This window comes from Acartia tonsa, chromosome 7 (genome assembly GCF_053477335.1).
Source record: "Acartia tonsa isolate MP-2025a chromosome 7, ASM5347733v1, whole genome shotgun sequence".
Classification (NCBI taxonomy): Eukaryota; Metazoa; Arthropoda; class Copepoda; order Calanoida; family Acartiidae; genus Acartia; species Acartia tonsa.
This window is the reverse complement of record NC_137266.1, coordinates 38047973-38071877: the sequence shown is the minus strand read 5'-3', so window position 1 is coordinate 38071877 and position 23905 is coordinate 38047973. Positions and strand designations below refer to the sequence as shown.

At 31.6% G+C, this 23905-nt stretch overlaps 1 protein-coding gene across 2 annotated transcripts in view; it reads right to left on the bottom strand.

Annotated features, from left to right (window-relative positions):
- The window catches only part of LOC145323704 (uncharacterized), a 47290-nt gene that overhangs the window by 9992 nt on the left and 13393 nt on the right, over positions 1-23905 (bottom strand). For both annotated transcript variants that reach the window (XM_080166169.1, XM_080166170.1), the window contains exons 5-11: positions 19311-19391; positions 18658-18728; positions 14827-14875; positions 4507-4534; positions 910-988; positions 425-468; positions 56-122 (exon numbers count right to left, since the gene is read on the bottom strand). In XM_080166169.1, coding sequence (XP_080022295.1) covers positions 56-122; positions 425-468; positions 910-988; positions 4507-4534; positions 14827-14875; positions 18658-18728; positions 19311-19391 — 419 coding nt within the window. The remainder of the gene's footprint in view (positions 1-55; positions 123-424; positions 469-909; positions 989-4506; positions 4535-14826; positions 14876-18657; positions 18729-19310; positions 19392-23905) is intronic.

Here is a 23905-nt window from a genome sequence, read left to right as displayed (position 1 = left end):
ATTTAAGGGAAGGCATCTTATCAAATAATTTCAACAGGCGGATATGTGATAGAACCTTGGAATTGTTGATTTGGTAGGCTGCCGGGTGGAATAATTATTCGTCCTTGTTGGATGTTTCCTGATTTTTTTAGTAACAATATAAAATTAATTTTAACATTATAAATACCAAACTCTTTGATTGCACACCTATTCCATTAGCTAAAAAAAGTCCCATATATGTTTAGGAACGACCTGGGCCTCTTTACAGGCCTGGACATTCCCTAAGCTTTTTTGTATTGCAAGCACTTTACCGAGTAGGGGCAGGGATATCTTAACGTCTTTTGTATGTCAAGACCAACTTATTTATACATACATAAAAATGAATACTAAGGTACCTTATTTTTTTAGATATTTAGATATTTTTTATTATTTATATTTTTCCTGAAACGTGTTTTACAGGAATTGGCGGTTTCTCGGTTATTATGATACCTAAATATTATAAAATATATTTATCTTATAATTAATAAATCTGTCTGTTGGTGTGAATGTCTACAAATCTATATGGTTATCATTCAAGGGCGTTTTTAGTGAATTTGACATTTTTTTCAAAGGTTAGGAGGTGGTTATACCCATTCAAAAATCATTCAATGTGCTTGCTATCTGTCTAGCTATTTATTCATTTACTTATCAATCAGTTTATCAGTGGGTATGTCTTTTTGTTTATCAGTCTGTCTATCTTTTTTTTTCATTTTGTCTTTATTTTTACCTGCCTGTTTATTTACATTTAAATATATGCATGTCTCTTATCAATCTAATTTTTACCTGACAGTAAGTTTGTCTTTTTATGTGTCTCTCTTTTTGTCGGTATTATACACAAACACACATGTGAACTTTAGGTCTATCTATCTATTTATATCAACTGCTACTTACCATTTGAGTTATGTAAATTGTTGTCCTTGTGGGGTGAGGGGAGAGGAGGTGGTAATGGGGGAGGGGGCGGTGGTGGAAGCTGAAAAATAATTTATTTTAGTTCTATCTTCTTCTGTTTTTTTAGGAACAAACCCAGTAGACTTAAATGTAACATAAGTGAGCTTGCAAACACTTATTGAATTAATAGAACCCTTTGGTAAGAGGGGTGTTGATTTTAGATGCATATTTCTAACTTTTTGGACTAATTTCGATTATATTCATTTAATGTTGATTTAATTTTAATTTGTGTTCTTTTGACTTTAGAAGCATGTTTAATGATATGATATGTATAACTATTCAGAGAGAAAGAGAGAAAGAGGGTACAAGGGGTTGTTTATTACAATAGTCCCCAAAGTTTTATAATAACGTCTTCTTATTCGTTGGTGAATTCTGATTTATTCATAAAGTATAGTGTTCAAATGTTTCAACCATCAATTTTAATCTATCATTGGGGATATACATCAATTTATCGGCCATTGTCTTATCCCTATAGATTCCTGATAATTATTAGTTTGCTTCATTTTTCGTAAATAATTAATGATTTCCAGGGAGGGAGGGGACATTAGGATGTTTATTATACTAGACCCCAAAGTTTTATATTAACGTTTTCTTATTTGTTGGCTTTACAACTTTATAATTGGTTAATTAAGTGGAGTTTCCAAAAGTTTCAGTCACTATTTGTAACCTAAAGAAAGGGGTAATTTTGTGTATCATAATTAGAGCTAACACAACTGGTTCAAATCTCATAATAACTTTTTTGTGTGTTGATATTCGCGAAAACTGTCTAAAATACAATGCGATTAATAATTACTTTACAGACATAATTAATAATTACCCTTGTCCTTACTGAAGGGCAAATTTTTACCATCCGTTTTTCAGAATCATTGTTCATGTTTAAAAGTTTTTAAAAATGTGCAATTATGAAAAAAAATGCACTAACTGGTATTTCCTTTCGTATTAATTGTGCACAAGCGAAGGAATAAAGAGATATGTTAATGGAAAATAATTTGATTTCTTTGAAAAAATTACTCTTAAAGAAAATATTATGGTTGGCGTTATGATAAGAATTATATTTATTTTTGTTCAGGCGTTTTTTTCCTTCGGCCACGAAGGGGGGGGGGGGAGGTTGGGTTACGTGGAAGGGACTGGTGGTATGCAGTTTTAAAATTAAAAACATTAATTGACTTATAAAGTGGAGTTTAGATTTTCAAATTAACAGAAGACAAGTATACCACATACAAAAGTTGCTGGTTGTATATACTAATTCTGTAATATGAATGTCCAATAAATTCTCGCAAACGGTAAGAAATTCAATGATTTATTAAGAATCCTAGAACAAACGTCGGAGTTAACACTTAAGCTAACCTAACCTTTTTAAAACCACATTGTAGGCTTTTTTCTTATTTGTTTATCAATATCTTAACCTAACCATTAACTTATATTTTAGAAACTCCAGAGTTTTTCACTCCGACGTTTGTCACGCCTTTATTTTTCTTATCGTATATTATTTTGTATAATTCTATTAAAAAATACGATAGCTGAGATAATGTCTTATAATAATGTTTTCTCATTCATTGGCTTAACAACCTTAGGGACTTTTATTGAACTTTGATTGGTTGGTTAATTTAGTTGAGTGTCAACACGTTCCAACCACTAAATGCAATCTACAGAAGAGTTAATTTTGTGTATCATCATTGGAAATTTACATGAATCTATCAGTCATTGTCTTATCCCTTTAGATCCCTGGAAAATATGCCAAAATTTGCGAGCATCAATTTTAATTAATTGAATTAAAGTTTGAAAATATTGGGAAAACTTTATATTACATGAATATCAAATTTAAGGGAAAACCAACAAGCAAAATAAATCAACAAATTGAATTTATGGTTCAGATATTTAAAATTGCTGACAAGAATTGGAATTAGCTGTTTTTCTGAACATTAGCTGAACATTTGACCCTTATTTTTTTTTAAAATGCTGCTTATAAATTCTTACATACATTGAATAATTAAAATAGTATATAATCTACGTGCTTAAAAATGTAAAAGAAAAACAATTGTTTTAGAAACTAAAGCATGAAAATTTGAAAACTAAACAATAGAATACATAAAATATTCTTAAATCAGGTACCAAGCCTAATTTTCATAGGCGTCCAAGGGGGGGGTAATGGGGCGATTACCCCCCCCCATTTAAAATTTACCCTACCTTGGGGGAACCATTTAGGAGGGGGTATTTACCCCCCCAAGCAATTTTGGGGGGGTAAATACCCCCCCCAAAATCAAAAATCTTTTTTTAAAAAAATTTTTGCGCGTTCCGCGCGCATTTTTTTTATAAAATTTAAATTACCCCCCCCAAAAATTTTACCCCGGGGGTAAATTTTGGGGGTGGTAAACAAATTTTACCCCTGCCAACAGATTTCAGGGGGGGTAATAACCCCCCCCCCCCCAAGCAAATTTTACCCCCGGGGTAAAAATTTTGGGGGGGGGGGTAAAAAAAATTTGCGGCGCGTTTCGCGCGCCATTTTACCCCCCCAAAAAACGAATTACCCCCCCCTTAGAAAAATTTTACCCCCCCCCAAAATAAAAAGCTTGGACGCCCCTGCTAATTTTATCTCTCTCTTTTTTCCACAATTAGAATTTTTCTTCTTATTTTTTTGTTTGTTTTTCTACAATTTCTATAATTTTCATTTTCTGTCCTTCTCTTTTTTCACTTAAAATTCTGTCTTTTTTTCCTCTATTTTTCTTGGCTAATCTGATTATTGAAGATGCACAGAAAAGGTTTCTTTCAAAACTTTACATTTTTGGTTGAGGGATAAAACATGAAAAGAGAAAAAAATAACTTAAAAATTTTAAAACTTATAGATAAGAAGTTTTATAAAAGTACATAAAATGTTTTATATATTTTTATCATCAAACACATTTCTAAAGTCTAAAGTACACAAATGGACAAAAGATAAACAAGATTCAGTAGTGAAGTATTAAAATACTAGCGGATTCGCCCCTAGCCTCTAGGGGCTTTGTCCCGAGAGGTAATTTGAAAAAAAAATAATTAAGTACCTCTGGTGCTGTAACCACCACATTAAATTAATTGCCTAATTTTTTTTTAATTGAGGAGGATTTTTTGAGGAGGAGAGGGGTTTGGGGTGTCCCACCCCCTAAGAAAATAGCCTAATACCACCACAGGACTAGTAGGTATATTCCCTGAAGAGTAGAATCCAATCGGTTCAATAGTTACCGAGATCTTAAGCTTCAGACAGACAGAAAGACAGACAGACAGACAGACAGACAGACATCGTACTACTTTATATTATAGATGATATATAGAAATACGGACAACGTAATTCAAAGGGCAGATGTGCCGAAATCATAAATAAAAATCAACTATTAAAATGCTTATTGGTATGGAGAATCTTCACAAAAAATACAGCCTTCTATCTTGAATATCAACCAAGATTGGGAATTTTAGAGTAGCTTCTCTTTTGACAATTTGGACGTTTTTCCTTAGGCACCTTCCTACAAGAGTAGCTATGCTCCCGAAAATTTTAAATAATTAACTTACCGTTGAATTTATTGCTTTCATCCATTCTCTGAAAAAAATATGAATTAATATTTTAAATGTTTTTTTTTTGAAATTTTTTGTTGTTGATTATTAACATATATTAATATTTATTTAATTTTTATATCAACTAAATTAAAATAAATATGAGATGATATAATAGAAAGAAAAAGAACAAGGAGAAAAAAGCGTAAAATAGATAGATAGATATAGAGAGATGTAGATAGATAGATAGAGAAAGGAATAGATAGAATTAATAGAATCCCTAAAAGCAAATCTTAAATTTGAGCTTCACTTTGCTTGGTAATTATGTTCCTTGTTATATTTTAGAAATGATGCGGCATTTCTATAAAGGAATTTATTGTGCCTATTGAAAAGGATTATATGTTGTTTGCAATGGATAAGGGATAGAAATGAAATACACTAGTTTTTCCAAAAGGGATTTTTTGTCTGTCCGTTAAGATCTCACTAACTTATGTACTAGAGGCTAGGGCGGGGGACATACAAATGTTCTTAAAATAGGAACATAGCCATTTTGTCTTTACAACATTCCTTACAGTTTAAATAACAAATATTTTTTTTTCAGGCTAAGAATCTTCCTATTAATTTTTTGTCCCCAAATTAATTAGATAATTTTTACTTTCATGGCCTTTTACTTCCCTATAAGTGATATGATTAAATATTTTTTTTGTAATCATGTCAGTTTTCTAGATTTATCTATTGAAAAGACTTATATTGTTATAAAATGGTAAACCTTTATAATTTGTTCCGCAATGCTATTACGAGTGCAGCGGCTCTATAACTAAAGGCTGTCCGTACATCCGTAAATTTACTTAAAATAATTATGTACATTATCATTGGTCATCCTTGATAGTTTACTTTGCAATCATAATTAGCGCAACAAATCTGTAATTAACTAGGTCCGATAGTTGCATGTTTCTAGTAGGGTTGGGCCGGATACTTTTTTTTGCCAAATACCGGATATCCGGCAGGATATTTGGCCAACGTTCGATTTCTGGATATCTGGCATTAGAAATCAGCTGGATATCCTGTATCTGGATAGTTTCAATATCTGGTATCCGGCCGGATATTGAAAATGGCTGGATATCCGGCCCAACCCCAAAGAAGATAAAGTATAGAATAGAATCCAGGTAGAAGATTCTGCCTGGCTAGCCTGAATTAAAATTGGAACATTTGAAAGACCAAAACGGCTATAAGGCTGTTAGTAAATCACATGATTTAAGTAATATTTCTGTAAAAATATTCAAAATAAATTCCTTTTGCAATAATTCACTAAAAGCCTTGTAGCCGAGTGTCCAGCTTTCTTTACCCTATTCACAATGGATTAAAATCGAATTTTATGTGCAAAGCCTTAAAAATTTTAATTAAGTAAGCAACTTACTTTTCAAAAATGTACCAAAATTATTGGTCTCAGCATTTAAATGATAGGTTTCGCTCCTATGCTGTTTTCAAACAGCTGATTATACATACTAGCAACTACATCCATACATGAACTTGAGGTAGGGAAGGGGAGGGGAGGGGTTGTACCCATTTAGCTGACCCATGGTCAATTATACTTAGCAAAACAAGGTGTACATTAAAAGTAACTTTTCATCTTTATCTAAAACGACCAAGCATCTAATGCTGGAATTATCTTCACATGAGGAGTGTTACAGTGTAGAATTTCTTATCAAAGATTAAAGGGTTAAAAGGTTAAAGAGTACCTACTATCCATAGTAAATAATAGCAACTCATTCAAGGACAAATCTTACAAAATACATTATAAAACTAATTTTAAGGGCTTTTAACAAATATTTAACAGTATCTATTAGATTTTGATACAAATTAAACTTTTTTAATTTTGTCCAACTAGTCAGTGTGATTAGTACTTTAGCATTATTGTCTTTACTGCGCAAGTCAAAGATTCCTTCAAATTTCCCAGAAATATTTAGGGTTTTCACTTCTATTCCTCCTTATTCTATGCCCAACCCTAGACTTTATAGTTAATTTTACACTGCTTTATTAAGAATTATTTATATATAAGACTCTGCATACAAAGGACAAGAAAAGCAGAAAATAGTTTTTATAGTGCCAATAAAAATTTAGTCATACTGTTCTACCATTGGTCATTTGAAATATATACTGGCCTGTCATTGGTGTATTGTGTGTATCGGCCTATCATTGGTTATTTGTATTGTATAATGTCATTTGTTATGGGGACTATAAACGGTTGGTAGGTAAATCAGTGAGGGGAAGGTGACACTTATAGAGATGCTCCGCCTATAAAAAGGGGGAAATATTATTTGACTTTGCCTAAACTATTTTTCATTCATGAATATTGAACAGCAAAGATAATTTATTTATATTTTTAGATTTTACACACAATACATGATGGCAACATCCATAAGTTGCGAAGCTCAAGAATTAGGAATGGACATCTGCAGAAAATGAACCTTAGTGCAGTGTCATAAAATTATACATTAAACTTGATAAAATAATCCACGAACCTTTTTAAAAATTAAAATTGTCTTTTTAGACCAACAGACAAAGTGGCTGGCGGATTGACCAACGGACAGACAATATAAATTATAGAGTAGCTTCGCTGCTTAACATTGAAGATAAAAATAAAGGATCTAAAGTTTCTGAAACTACAACCAATTTTCCTGTTTAGTCACCTCGTATGTCACTTAAAATCTTTAAATGGCTTGGCTTAGTTTTTTTTTAATTTTAAGAAAGGTATCATGGTATGTATTGTTTTTTGATTTTTCGAAAGCTATTTTAGTTACTTAATAAAAGACATAAGATTTTTAAAAGTCGGAGATCAAGTTAGCTTTAAATATTTTTTTGCGTTCTTACTTTGAATAAAAAAATTCTACGTTTTTTAGTTCTAATGTTCTAGAAATTATGAGGAATTTCCATCAAAGTGCCTTGACGAACAAAAACCCCCCTGCCTTTTTTTGGTAAGTGAAGGTGTTTAGAAATGTTATGTAATTTTGGGTACTGAGTAGCTTCGAAGGAAAGGGCACCGCAAGCATAGGCCCCACAGGGTCATGGACCCCTAGAGGTGTTAGGCAGAGGCAAAAAAAACTACATCCTCCATAATTTTTATTTAATTTAAAAATAAGCAGGGGGGGATTTATTGCTCAATATGTTCTTTGAGGGAAATGAAAAAATACATCCTTCATAATTTTTATTTAATTTAAAAATAAGGGGGGGGGGGATTTATTGCTCAATAGGCTCTTTAAGGGAAATGAAAAAATACATCCTCCATAATTTTAATTTAATTTTAAAATAAGGGGGGGGATTATTGCTCAATAGGCTCTTTGAGGGAAATGAAAATATTCATCCTCCATAATTTTCATTTAATTTAAAAATAAGGAAGGGGGGGATTTATTGCTCAATAGGCTCTTTGAGGGAAATGAAAATGATAAATTAAGCCTGGCTGGCTCTGTAGCTAGTCCCATATTATTCTTTTATGGAGGCAAATTGACTTTATTCACTCAATATTTACCTGTCAAAATTGGATGCATTAAACGTGAGGGACCTAAAGAGATAAGACAATGGCTGATAAATTGATGTACATTCCTAATGATGACACACAAAATTACCCCATATGTAGAATACAATTAGTAAAACGTTTGAACACCCAACTTAATAAACCAACCAATCAAAATTCAGTAAAAGCCCACAAAGTTGTTAAGCCAACGAATAAGAAAACGTTATTATAAAACTTTGGGGACTAAAGTAACAAATAGCCTTTGTCCCCTCTCTCTCTGATTAAACACGTAAACATTTTTATAATTTATGTGGACAATATAGCGTTAAATGTTTAATAAAAGTGATCTAGACTGACAAATTATCGACATGACATGGAACCTAGAAAAAGCGTGTGACTCTGATTATGACGTAAAAAAAATTAGCCAATGAGAGGCCAGTATACACTGTAATTGACCAATGGTAAAATTTATAGTAGCTTCTCATTGGTTAATTTTTTTGACGTCATAATCAGAGTCAGACACTTTTACTAGGTTCCATGACATGCTATTTTGAACTGTGTGTTATTAAAAAGGAATCTTTTATATAAATGTATTTTTAAAAATACCTAAATATTCTAACAATATTATGACTACAGTTTAATGTTTTTTTTATTGTTTGCATTAATTTATGGGTGTCCTTTAAGACCTCGTAAACAGCTGAACCGATCAACCCTCAATTTTAAGGAAAGCTTATTGAAATATTTTCGTATCCTTTTTAAGTTTTATTTAAAAACTAAACTGACATTCAATGCATTTTATAATATATCTTGGCTCCATAAAGAGAGTTTTATAAAACATTTTGGTATATCACCATATTACGCCAGTAAATAACACTTCCCCCAATTATTTTTAAAATATTAGAAGAAAAAAACATATTTTGTATACACTTTAAGGTTAGGTAAGTTCCAGCAAGCCCTCTATGTACTACAGTGTTGAGCCCCGCTGGGTCTAAATTATTTTAATAAGCTAGATTTTTTTCTTTAAAAGCAATATTGCATGAGGGGTGGGGAGGGGGGTCTAATGGAAAATAAAAGATTATTCCTATATTTTCTTTTCCTTTATGTGATATTTTGGTATTTGATAAAAAGAAATTTCTGATCATTTATTATTTATACAAAAACTTTGTGCTCTTTAAAATATCACAAAAATATATTTTGGTAGGATCTTATTTGTCTACCATTGAACCACTTAAACTTTCTTCCATCTTTTTATATTTTTAAAACAACATCAATAAACGCAAAGCTTTACAAATCAGATATACAGATCATGGAGATGCATCTTTTATGTTTTATAACATTATACCTAATGATTCTAGGAATATAAATTCCAAAAAACCAAATAAAAAAGCTCCCTTCTTTTAAGAACTCAAAGGGGAGCTTTTCTTAACTTTATCTATCAAGCATTAAAAAAGGTTACTTTTAAAATAAAATTTTTTTTATTTGTATTATGGGTGCCTACCTTGCGTTAAAAGAGATATTCTCAATATTTCCAGCAAAAGTTATTTGAAGTAAATACCACGTATTCTAAAAACTAAACAGAATTATGCCCAGTATGTACACAGCCCTTTACAGTTTGTACAGTTTTTTTTTCTCATCCATTTTACTTTAAATTTAAATATTTGGTTGTAAAAAAAGAAAAAAAGGGTCAAAAAGATCTGCTTAAAACCAGTCTGACCGCCACATTTAAGCTTTCAGCTCAAATAATGATTAGAACGTGAACATGAAATTTCAGCCGAACAGAAACCAAGAATATCGGTTTGCCACTATAACGTTACTGACGAACATAAAGACGGAGATTTGAAATCATAGAATTGCTTCGCAGCTTATAAAGACATTTTTAATTTTATTTTTAGGGTATTTCAGTGATTATTTGGCTTGTACTTTTTAAACATAATATTAATATCAAGACAGTTTTGTTACAGTGCATTTACACAATTTTTTGAGATGATATGCAATAGAAAGATCAAAACTAATTAAATTAACTATTTGTTAACTATGTAAATGTTTACTTCTTATTTAAGAAGCGTAGCTTCTTAAAAATGCGGATGATCTATACGTCCGCCCATACTTTTCAAATGGTAAAACATAGATATCATAAGGAGTTATACTTAGTGTTTTAAAGGTAGTAAATTCTACTATGTGTTGCCCCCCATGTTGTTGGTATAAGGTGTAAATTACCTGTAAAAATATTATTCCTACAAAACATGGATTATCTAAAAAAGTGTAAAACTTTATTTTCATGTTCTTTTCATTATATGCTAATTATGGATATAATCGTCCTTGTTACAGAAATAATTGTTAAAATATTCTCAGAAAGTAATTACTTAAAGTATTCAAGAAATGCAAAAAAGTAAAAGAAAAACATGGGAAACAAACTAAAAGAAAAATGAGCACAAAAGTCAAATTGTTGTCTTAACAATATAAGCAAAATTAGTGTAAATTTTGTTTACTATTTGCAAAGGAAGTTGCTTAATTCAGGGGAGGGGAAGGGGTTATGTTCTGCTTAAGATATCAATTGTCTAAAACGGTTTGTCCGTAACGGTTAGCTTTTTTCGTTAATTTAGACAGCTAGAATTGTCCTGTTGATTTAAAACTTTGTATGATGATTCCAGTCATATAATGTTAGGTACAATTTAGAAAGCATAGCAACATTATAACTGTTACTAAAATGTCCGTACGTCCATATTAAACATGTCGATTTTTAACTTTTTTAATAAAAATTTTTATGTGATATGATAAGATTGATATAAAAACAAGGTACGAAATTATAAGCAAAGTATCTCTATAATTAAGTCCTAAAAATGTATTTATGTCCTTAAACAGTGTTCTATTTTAAAGAAGTTTTGCAATAAATTTACGTATATTAATTTGTCAAAACTTTTATATTTATATTTTGCATATTGAGGTCTGACACTCTAAAAGAGTTAATGTTCGTTTGTCCTACCGTTAGAGATCTTCGCTCTTATGGATGTTGTTATCTTTGTATTATTTAATAATGTGATATTTGCAGAACAACTTTATAAAAAAATTGTGTCGTTTGATTGAAGACAAACAAGAATGACAATATCCATAGCATAATTTTCGTTTATGTTCAGAGTTCAAAGTAGGTTACAGATAAAAACTTAGTAGATTTGACAAATTTTTAGAAGAAATATTAAAGTTCTGTTCATTATGTCGTCAATAAAATATTTTTTTCAGTATGGCTTTGAAACCAATTAAAATACGCTGGATTAGAACTGGTTCTCTGCCATACTAAAATATCATGTGTACCAACCTTTACCAACAATTTTCCACGAATATTAAAATATAAATTATAAAATTAATACCAGTTTTGCAACCTTCTACTGTCGGGGCGAACAAAATTAGTTTTAATCTTATAATTTTTATTTTAATATCCGCGGAAAGCTGTCTATAATACAAAAAAATTATCTATTCGACATTCATATAATACCACAGCCAAAGAAAATCTGTTCCCAAAACCATAATGTGAAACGCACATATACGTATTGCGGGTATATTTCTATTATATGGAAGTTTTGCCTTTAAAAAGTTTTACACTTTCGTGATTAAATAATAACAATTGATCAAAAGAATAAAATAATAGCTTTAACCACCAAAATTTATTTACAATAATCATACAGCAAAAAGTGTACGAAAAAATGGCAAAAGAGCGTTGGACAATTGGAGAATTGTTTATGTAGGGAGGGAGGGGACATTGGCATATATATTATACTGGTGCCCATTATTATAAAAACATTCTTTCAGTTATTGGTTTAAAATTTGTATGTTTACTAAATGTTGATAGATTGGTTCGAGCAGTGTCTAAACTTTTCAACCAATACCTTTGTTTGTCATCATTGGAAAGAAAATCAATTTTACAATCCTTTAAGATTTTTGGGTTAAGGTGAGAATGCTATTTTTACTGCTGTTAAAAAATTGCTTTAATGATATTTTTTCTAAATCTAAGTTTAGTCTTTGTGTAAATTATTACTTTGCATATAGTACAATTAAGAGTATACAAATCTTTCAATAGAATTTTCACAACCATAATATCTGTCCTAATAGTTTAAGGAATGATATAATAGCAAAGTTTTACACAGAAGTTTAACAAAAGCAGAAATTTAAATTGTTTAATTAATAAAATTAAAGTATTGAAAAAGGTTTTATAACCTGTAGCGATTCTACTCTACAAGTCACATATGTTGGTCTGCCTGTCAGCCATTCATAACAGTCTTATGTCCTCCTCTTTTATCGCAAATATACACAAAACTTAATAAGTTTTGTAATTAATCCATTTTATTTTTTTATTCCTACCAGTGTTTACTTCCCAATCATCTAGGGGCTACTAGAAAAATGCTACAAGGCTGATAAACTAGCCTAAAACCATCACAGAACCTACACGAAGCTTACCAAAAAAGCTTAGTTATTGAGATCTTTAGCTTCAGGCAAAGAACCCTTACTTATTTATATATTAGAACTAGAGTTGGCTCGATATAACTCTCTCGCTATTGGCTAGTGTTCTATAAGTATATATCTATTTATCTATTTCTCAATAAATCAATTTTCCGCCCCCGCCATTACTATCTAAAAGAAAGTAGTGAATATTTAATAATTTAAATGGTTTTAAGATTTCTTCAATTATATTTTTTTCAGTTTACCATTATCAAAGGGTTAATATGATTAAAATTTTAGTTTCAATATTTGAACACACAGGAAGTATCGCCACAATAGAATTCTTTTAAAACAGAGTTTTCTTAAATTTACTATATTATAAATTTTGATTTTCTTTTTTATGATTATAAATTAAATACATCAATATAATGTAAATAGCAACATAAAATGAAAAAAATGAATTTATTTTTAATAAAGTAAATAATGGGTCTTGTCGTTCTGGGCAATGAGAGTTTATTATTTATTATGGGAGCACTATGAGTTTTAAACGATTATTCCTTGGAAAATTTGAGCTCATTTATTGACATTTATTTCCTATATAGATCTGTCATGGATCTTGAAGCAATAAAGCAGGCCCTTTTGTAAATGTTAAAAATTGGAAGAATCTATTAAATAAAAGTTATCGCAAATATACTTAGTAAATAAGCCTTCAAATGGTAAAATTAATATAGAAGATTTAGAAAATTTTGTATATCCTTATGACTAATAATGTTAGGAGCTAAATTACACAATATTTATGTCGTAAATAATTCAAATCTATATTTACAACAATTGAACTAATAACAGCGCTAAACTTTAACATGGTAGGCCCTATTGTTAAGTTAAAGAATGTATTCCAATATAATTTAGAATGGTTGGAAATAAATATGATAGTTTTCTGTCAACTGCACAAAGGATTACTAAATTTGTTCACATTATCCTGGAACAAGCAAGGATTTACAAGAAACAAGGATAACAACATCCATAACAGCGAAGCTTTGAAACGGTAGGATAAACTCTTGTGGAGTGTCAGAACTGAATAAGCATAATATAATGCTGTCCATGACACTCACACATGCAGGTCCAATAACCCAGGATAACTAAGGGGAGCCAAATGTATTTCTTTCTGTCCAAATACCCATGGTATTAGGTTAAGTAACACCCATCAGACAACCAACTCTTTGATTGCACAACCTTTGTCTGAGAACTGTGCATGGTAATGTGTTGCGCCTGTTTTAAGGCCAAGGCATTCACCATACTCTAACTATTTAGGTTGCACACCTGTCATAGTAGCAGAAGGAACTATTTTGAAAATCTTTAGTTATGACGAGGTTTAAGCCGAGATTCGAACATATCACCCCCTCCAAACGACACATACGCAGGTTACTTTATTAGTGCAAAGCTAGATAGAGAATGAGAAAGAGGGAGATTGATAAATAAAGATGGAATGAAAGAGAGAGAAAGGATAAAAAAAAGAAAATAAGAAACATAAAAACAAAAAACTGCGTGCCAAAGAAAAGGAAAATCCAAATAGTTTTTGAAGTTTTAAAAAAGAAAAACTATTATGTAATTATCTAACCAAATTCTGTCTGCTTAGCTAATTGTTATTGGTTAAAAGTTATATATTTAGGAAACAAGGATGACAAAACCATAAAAAAATCGGACCAAAAACACCAAACATGTAAAAATATAAACATAGCAAAAGAACTGCTAAAAGGTAGTCCGATCACCATGGATGTTTTTTGAAACAACTGGAATATTAATTTTGATATTCCTAACTACAAAAATTTTGAAAATCGGACCAAAGATAAAAAACACCAAAGATATGGGAAAATATGTAAAAATATAAAAATAGCCAAAAATCTGCTAAAAGGCAATCCTACCTCCATGGGTTTTTCATTGAACGACAGGAAATTAAATTTAGATATCCAGAACAATTTTTTTTTAAAAATCAGACCATAAACACCAAAGTTATGATGAAATACGTGAAAAATACAAAAATAGCCTAAAACCTGCTAAAAAAGCAGTCCGACCGCCATGGATGAATTTAAGTTAATTATGCTTCTTAGTAATGGGAATGTTGTCAAAAAGTTTCAGCCTTCTATCTGTCATAGGAGCCAAGAAAATCACGTTACCCCCACTTTGTCTCTATTATTTTTATTTAGATGGAGTTAGTTCTGTTTTTAGCGATTTCACTTGAGAAGGTGGTGGTACCCTACCCCAAAATAGTTATAATCCTTTCTGGAACCTAAGAGAAGCTACCCAGTAAAGGAGAACCATATTGATAATTAGCGAGATCCTTTGGTACAGATAAATAGACATCCTTTTACTTTATTACAAGGATTAAAAATACTTACATTAGATCATCTTGTGAGTTTGTAAGGAACCATTGTGGTTTGGACTGAACATTCAATTCAATAATCATTTCTAATGCATCATTTTCATTTTCAGACTTACCCAAGCCTATACTGGGATAAAAAAACATAAAAAATAGATTGAAAACAGTTATAAAAAGAATGATATGAAAAGAAATATTACCAACTCTCAATTCTTTAAATGATTGGGCCTACTATTACAAATAAGTTTAAATCTAAAATTATCTTACAACCAACTCTATAGAATCAAACTCTCTTGTATTTTGATTTTCTAAAACTTTAGTTATGTTGAAAGAAAATTGATTTTTTGTTATAAAAATTAGTTTGATATTAACAATTAATTGAAACAGATTAAACAAAAATATGTTTCCCTTTTTAGGTTTTAGAAAAGCATAAGAAAATTTCATACTAATTCAAAAACACACTCTTGATTAAGAATTATTTTAACTTATAGCATGTAGCTTAAAAGCTTAAAATAACTCATAAGCCTTTGAGCCTTTTTGTGTGTAATGAAATACTGCATATATCTATTATTGAAGAGTACAAGGTATATGTCATTGGAAACACTTATAAAAGATTCTAAAGTAAGCCTTTATATATGTACATGTCTTAAATTTCCTACAAAGACTAGACATGTATATGTGACTAAAACGTACTACTAAGCCTTTGGGACTTTTTTTATGTGTAATACTGAATATATTATTAATCAGGGGTTAGGGAAGGTGGGACAAATTAATGAAAATATCTTGTAACTTTAAATAAAGCGTTTTCAGAATCATGCAAATTCGTTCAAATCATGCCTACTTGAAATATCAAAAATATCCTAACTGTTCCTTTTCTGGAGAAAATGCAAGAAAATGAGTAAATTAAATGTACAAGTTGTTTTGAGTAATAAATAATAAATCAATAAATATTTCATGTCCTTAATACAGAGAAAAAGATATTAACCCCTTGAAGTAAGGATTCGGAGCTTATCTATATGGATATGGCAGAGAGAAGCAAAAATGACTTGATATTATTCCACTATCAAATATATCCTTTAATCATGTGTATATTAAATAAATATATTATGGAGTATATGCATAATCCGTAATTATTTATTCAGTATATAGAGATGTAATCTACCTATTTTCTGATCCACACTAGTTCCAAGTCAGGCACAGAACCCAACGTCACCGAAACTGTCCCAATTTTGTATAACTTTTGCGGAACAAGTTCCAATTACGTCATATTTTTCTTTCCCGAAAAAGAGAAGGGGGAAAGAAAAAAAAGGGAAGGGGGGAAGAAAAAAGAGATGGGAGAAAAGGGGGTTTTCCCCATCTCTTTTGAAGAGATTTTCTTCCCCCCTCCCTTTTTCGGGAAAGAAAAATATGACGTAATTGGAACTTGTTCCGCAAAAGTTATACAAAATTGGGACAGTTTCGGTGACGTCACAGAACCCTCCCCCTTACATATTTTGAAATTTGTTGAAAATAATGGGGGAAGTAGTTTTTGTTTGTTTGTTTATTACTTTAGGTAAAATAAGGTTAGGATATCTTGGGTACCGCAGGTATAGGATTTTAATAGTTAGGGCCATATACGGGGGTTAGGTATATGTAAAATCACTATAATCATTTATTCCAAAACTATAGATTTTTTTTGTTTATTTATGTTTTTTTCATTAAATGTTGGTTAATCATTGGTTATGATATAAACTCTTATTTTATCTTACAACCAGGTGTGCTTTTTATTCTCGGAATACATTGACATAAATAAATAAATAACCCGGGAGAAAAAACAATTAATTAGTCCCTACACTCTACCCAGGGCTTATAGCTTTCAGTTTTTTGGAGGATAAAAGTAGCTGCGGATTGTTGTAAAAAGAAAACCTAATTGTTGGCTGGAAAAAAATGCGCTGGCATAATGGATAATATACGTAGTGAATATTATGACCATCTAGGTTGCTAAAAAGGAGATCTTTGATTAGTCAGCTCAGTAAGAGGGGTTGGAGTAAAGGTGGTGGATGGAGGGAATCATTACAAGCTACAAGTTCCACTTTATTAAGGTACATGATAATCTGATGTAAGATCCAAGTAATAAATTTAAGTAAAAAAAAATGTAGAGTTATTAAGGCAGCTAGTTCATAAAAATGGCGGCGGATTTGTATATTAGAATGTCAGTTGTTAGGTTTACGACGGTGAATTGAATTTAAATATTTGCCTTCTGCATAGAAAAAGTAGATTACATAAAGCTGCGACTACCCAACCCTTAGTTTACACCTTCCTACAGTAAAAATAAATATAATTATTTTCGTTCTTTAGAAATGGTATAATGCTATAAATAAATGAATATAATTGGTAGAAGTGGAGCTAGTGTATAGAAGACTCTAGGGTAACTTCAGGGAAGGATGCGGAGGAAAATCGACCCTCCACCTCACTTTATCGTCGGAGGTACCCTCCCAAAAAAAGGTATAAAACCCAGTTCACAAAAGACAATGGTCGACCACTAAAAATTTTAGGTTGACCGATTTTATAAAGGTATTTGTGGGTTGTACTTGATTAGGTTGACCTACAGAAAAAATGGTCGACCTTTAAACGTTATTTGTGAACTGGGCTTAAACCTTTTAGGACCCATTGGAGATTCACTTTTAAGGAGAACCATATTTGTCCAGTGGTTAGCGAGATTTTTGTTTACACACTGACAGACAGACTTCTAGACATCCTGTTACTTTTTATTAGGACTAGCGGTTACGCCCCTAGAGACCTCTAGGGGCACTTGTGAAGGGGGGAGTTGAATCTAAAAGCCCATGTTTTGAGATCCTGTTACTTTTTATTAGGATTAAATATGAGATAAATATTTTAAAGAAAACCTAAACTCCCCTGACCTATAAAAACATGTGACATAATTTCTCGTATTCATTCGAATCAGGTGGATAGGAACCGGTTCTCATCCATACGAAAAAACTATGTCTAGCATGGTATTATATACGATGAAAGAAATAACTAATATGATTTTTAGAGACATTATTGTATTCTCAGCTGTTATAAAACTTAAATGCCAAAATCCAAAATTCACAAATGAAAAAGGATAAAAGGTTAAAAATTTTTGAATGCTTGGCTGTTTGTTAAAGCTATGAATATTAGTTAGGCAATACTCAGATTTATCCAATTTTTTTCCTGGCTTCGCTACTACAGATATTATTGTCCTTTATGTTGTAAGTATTTTATAAACTCAATTAAGTAAGTAAATACAATTTATACACAAAGGTTATTGTTTTATAATTAACTTTGCTATAAGTAAATTAGTTATTTTATTTGTACTTTTTAGTTCTCTATACAAAGGCATTGTTCGTACCTCTGTCTTCAAGATTCAAATGCAAGTTTCCAAATGAACAAGTAGGGCGTTTTCCTTTAGGTCTGCTAAAACATAGCTAACCCATGAACCGATTAGGTTTTCCTTTTCAGAGAAACTTTATATTTGTTTTTTGAAGGTTTATTTAATTAATTTTGGGAAAGGATACCTACATCACTGTGCATGGTAAATAGTTACGACTGTTTTGGGCCAAGGCATTCACCCTTAGCCACTTTAAACCTTCAGTGAAAAATTAACCAAAAACTACACACAAAAACTTCTAAAGTTTGATTAAATTAATTTTCGTTTGGTAGCTATAGGGTCATTGCTATTTTAGGGAGGTATTGTCTGGAATATACATTTATACTAACAAATCTATTATTGAAATCAGTGGCGTGCAGAGGATTTTGCCAGGGGGTAAATATACCTCCATGCACCCCCATTTGGCACGCCTATGATTAAAATGATTATTAAATTCCTGAATAGATGATGAGATAGCAATGGCCAGGTTGTTACAACATGAGGGTGGCAGCGTTGGAGGGTTTGGCACTCTGGGTGGGAGACATTTTATTAGAAAATGTTTTTTTTGAAGCATCTTATAGTGCCTGATAAAAATGACGTCATAAAATACAAATACCCAATGATAGGCCAGTATACATTTTAACAGTGGTCAATCAAAATGTATTTAGGCCTATTATTGGTCTATTAGTATTGTATGATGTCATTTTTAAGAGGCACTATAAGTTTTTTTTCATTATTCTTTTCTAATTTCTTTTCCTCTTTCTCATTTTTCTTTTTAAACGAAAGCATTCTAAAACTAACTGAATCTTTAAGTGCAGAATATCTATAGAACTGGGAATTGGAATCCGTTGTAAAACAACCATCCTGGCGGCTTTAGGATTCCAGCAGCATTTATGGGTCATCCAGGTACTGAGTTACTTAAAGGGGCCCGTTGGTTTAGGCAAAAAAAAGGTATAAGATGCCTATTTTATACCTTCTAAACCTTAATATCTTCCAAACCTTCTAAAAAAATACATAACCCTTTTTATAATTTTACTTAACATTTTCTGAAACTGAGATATTTTGAAAAAGAGAGAAAATGTTAATCTAATTTTTACTTTTAATAAAATTTCCTGCTAACAAATTTTCCAGCTGCTATAAGGTCAGGTGAGTCTAACAACCGCAGGGATCCCTCCATGGTTTGGTAATCACGGTCCCTGGAAAAAAATAGATAGATAATTATAATAACAAATATAGATGAACAATATTTTACTTGGACCAATGGTAATACAGTGTAGGAACAATCCAATCTTATTATTTGATAGACATTTTACGATTGAATAAATGTACAATAAGTATAGATGTATACCCCCGACAACACCCTGCCCCAAGTGGCAGTGAGTCTCTTTTCGTCTGCTAGCAAATTGCTTTCTGTTCTTTCAATAAACAAAAATTTCAGTCTTCTAGAAATCAATTGGACGAATTATTGTCAATCTTTTATCACTTATGGGGGATTTTAACATTTAGTGCTTATAAACTTTTCATAATGATTTTTAAGACTATAAAGCACATTATCCTAACACACACAATATATTTAAAATCTTATTATCCGAACGAAATATCATAGAAATTAAAATATTTGCTACACAACCCTCTAATTTGTTTAATCTTGTTTTTAAAATCCTTAACTTTTAGTGTATAGCTTTCCTGATACTTGTGGCTTTGTGGTGAACATATAATAATTAGGGTTGGGCCGGATACTTTTTTGGCCGGATACCGGATAACGGATATCCGGCTGATTACAAATGCCGGATATCCGGTAGCCGGCCGGATATCCGGCCAAAGCCGGATATCCGGCAAATATCCGGTTATCCGGCCAAATTACCGGATATCCGGCCGGATAACCGGCCAAGTTACCAGATATTAAAGTAGTAAAAAAATATTTCTTCAGAAATCTTATATAAATTTACATAAAGTTAAACTTATTCAGAAAAAATGTTCTTCTAGCTTCAATAATAAGAAAATTATAGCCATTTAAGATTTTAAAAAGCAGAGATTTTTGGTGTAAAGTATAAAAGATTATAGAGCCGGATATCTGGCCGGATAGTTTCAATATCCGGTATCCGGCCGGATATTGAAAATGGCCGGATATCCGGCCACACCGGATATCCGGCCCAACCCTAATAATAATCATAAAAATGTCCCATTCCCATGAATTCATGGTATTATACTGCATTCAACTTTTTAAACGGATAAATGAACCAAAAAAAATTACTTTTTCTATAGTTCAATATTGCATAATGTTTTTAAGAAAGCTACTCTGGAAATGTATTTAACTATTTTTTCTGTCTGTCTTTAAAGGTTGTCTGTTGTCAGTTGTCAATTCAGTGAATATGTGTTACACTGGATATGACGAACCAAATACCATTGTAAAAATAAATATTAAGTATCCATTTATCTCTGTACGGAATTGCTGGTTTTAAAGCTATGTAGCTATCACTTTTTCCCTGCGCTTTAATACTTTTATGATTATATTATGTACTTTAATTTTAACATGTATATGTGGTATCCGCCGAGGATAAATGGCAGACACCGGAGTTCAATTAGATTACGGCAGTGTGACAGACGTGGACACCTTACTATAGAGAAGCTACGCTTCTCTAGCATTCACTAGATAATGATCAACATCTATTTCAGTTGTCACTTTATTGAAGGTTTAAAGGATACTAAAGCTATATACAACAAACAATGAATACATGGATAGGAATAAATAATCATAACATAAAAGCATTATAACACATATACAATAGTCAGTTTGGGCAATAATGATCCCCCATCCCTGGAAAGGGTGGGGAGAATTAAGAATACAGTTAACCATAATAAACATGACAGATTCAATCATTAATTTTAAGCATAGGGAGGGGGTCGTCAGACCCCTTCCCCAGGACTCGGGGGAGGGCCATTGACCCTCCACCGAACCCCAGTTCAGGGGTGCCATAGGCATGGCTCACGGTTGCCGAATACCACATATACAATATACATTATACATATATGTATAATTTGATGTATAAAAGGATTTTGTGTTTTCCACTAAAAGCTCAATATATTTTCAAGTGAGGTTTTGTATACAATTAGGGAAAGTCTGTAAAACATATATCTAAACATAAATTTAGAAAGAACGTGTCCTTTTATTTGTTGACCTATTATTTTTGAAGTAAAAGTAAAAAATAAGCTGGCTTAAGGTACTAAAACGCAACAAAAATTGCCATTATTAACAAAAATAGTAAGATCTTTAATTTGACACCTTACTTTTTTAAATTCTGTTGAGTAATTATTAAAAAAGTCTATTTTTTGAACCCCGTTGAATCAAAACTTTGAATTTTGGGAGCCCTTCACGAATGGGTTAAAACAAAATCACAAAAGTTAGGACACGTTCTTTGAAAATCTTCTAATTAGAAGGGGTAGTGACTCTATAATCATATTACTTTAAATTATATTTTAATTGTTCATTTAGCAGGTAAATGTAAAATAATAATAAAAATCTTCAGTGAACATTCTTACTAAAAGTACATCATAAATGTGTAAAAATAACTTGTGATGTACAAATATTTGATTTATCTTTTTTTATCAAAATGTGTAGGTTTACATAAAGCAGTATTTTAAAAATATTAATATTTTATAGTTAGAGTTTAGTTAAAATCAAACAATAGATCAAAAATAATAAATTAGTACTTTCCTATGTATTAAATAGTATTTTCATAGAAATCAAACTTTTGAATGGCTGAAAATTGTGTAGGCAAAACAATATTTTAAAGTGTTTTTTTTCAGCTTTTTAAGAATATATAAAAATCTGTTACATGAAATTGAAACATTGGGATTATCAAATAGGATTCTTAATATAAACTTTTTATTTTCTTGTGGGCCTTTTAACCTTCAACAATGCTACACACCAGGGAGGAAGGGGACATTGGGCTGTTTATTACGGTACTTGCTTACATGTGGTAGACTGGAGCACCGAAAACCCCCCCCCCCCCGCTTAGTTTTGACAAAAATCAAAAATAAGGGGGGGGGGGTAGTTTTTTAATGTCTGGAAAACGGCAAGGAGGAAAAGTGCTCAGCAAGGCAAAGACTTAACCCCCCCCCCCTTAATTTTGAAGAAAATCAAAAATAAGGGGGGGGGGGGGGTAGTTTTTTCACTGTACACACGCCAGAAAGTTGAGTGAGGTAAATCAAGAAAATCCAGTATACCAGAGGGGAAACCTTATTACAGGGATATTCATGTTTTGGGGCATAATTTCCTTATTTTTGCGCAAAATTAAAACCTTTTACTGGCCAAAGTCAATAAATAAGGAAATTATGCCCCAAAACATGAATATCCCTGTAATAAGGTTTCCCCTCTGGTATACTGGATTTACTTGATTTACGTCACTCAACTTTCTGGCGTGTTGTACAGTGAAAAAACTACCCCCCCCTTATTTTTGATTTTCTTCAAAATTAAGGGGGGGGGGTTAAAAACTACCCCCCCCTTATTTTTGATTTTTGTCAAAACTAAGCGGGGGGTTAAAAAACTACCCCCCCTTATTTTTGATTTTTGTCAAAACTAAGCGGGGGGGGGGGGGGTTTCGGTGCTCCGGTCTTCACATGTAAGCAAGCACTTTTATTACATTAGTCCCCAAAGTTTTATAATAACGTTTATTATTTGTTGGCTTTACAACTATGGGGACTGTTATTGATGTTTATTGGTTGGTTCATTAAGTTGATTTCCAAAAGTTTCAACCGCTTATTGTAATCTACAGAAGATAAAAATTTGTGTATCATCATTGGGGATAAACATCTATTTATTGGCCTTTGTCTTATCCCTGGCTACAACCACATACAAGTACTGGAGCACTACTTAAGTATATAAAATAGAGTATATAATAATAATAAAAAAAGGCAAATGATAATATTTTCTTTTATTCCAAAGGCAAATTTTCTAAAAACTAAATGACAAAATCTATTAAATCGAAGACCAAAAATAAAGGTAACATTTTAGGTTTATTATACCTCTTTGTTATAGGAATATACATACAAGATTTACATTTAGAAATATAGAAGACAAAAATGGGAATCCTTGTCCGTTGCCCATCAAGTATATTTTTGTTTCCGCACGTGATAATCAATCATATCTTCTTATCCAGTAGAAAGGTTTCTCTAAAGGATATAGGGATTACACAATGGCCAATAAATTAATCTTCATCCCCAATTATGATACACAAAATTGCCACTTCTGGAGCTTACAATAAAAATAAAATTAAAATAATAACAAGCCGTTTTCACTCCACAGGGGGAGAATAGGCCGCTTACAACTTTTCAGTGTTTCTGTAACAATGTGGCTACTTTTATGAATATGGGATAGGGTTGTCAGCCCTAAGCTCTATGATTGCGAGCTCAGACAACCAACCGTTTGATTGCACGACCTTTATTGTCTGAAAGTCCAAACTGTGCAGTGTGCATGGTAGTGAGTTGCGTCTGTTTTTGGGCCAAGGCATTCCCCCCTACTCTTACTATTGCTGTCACCCGTCCTAGTTTATGGTCCTTTGTCTTATCCCTTAAAATCCCTGACTTCCCTGGATTCCTTGGCTTTAGTTTTTACATATATATTAATATTAGGTAGAATCATACAAAAGTTTCTAGGTAAAAGGCACATAAAAAAAAACGTGGTTAAAAGTTTGATTTGCGCGGCTTAGGT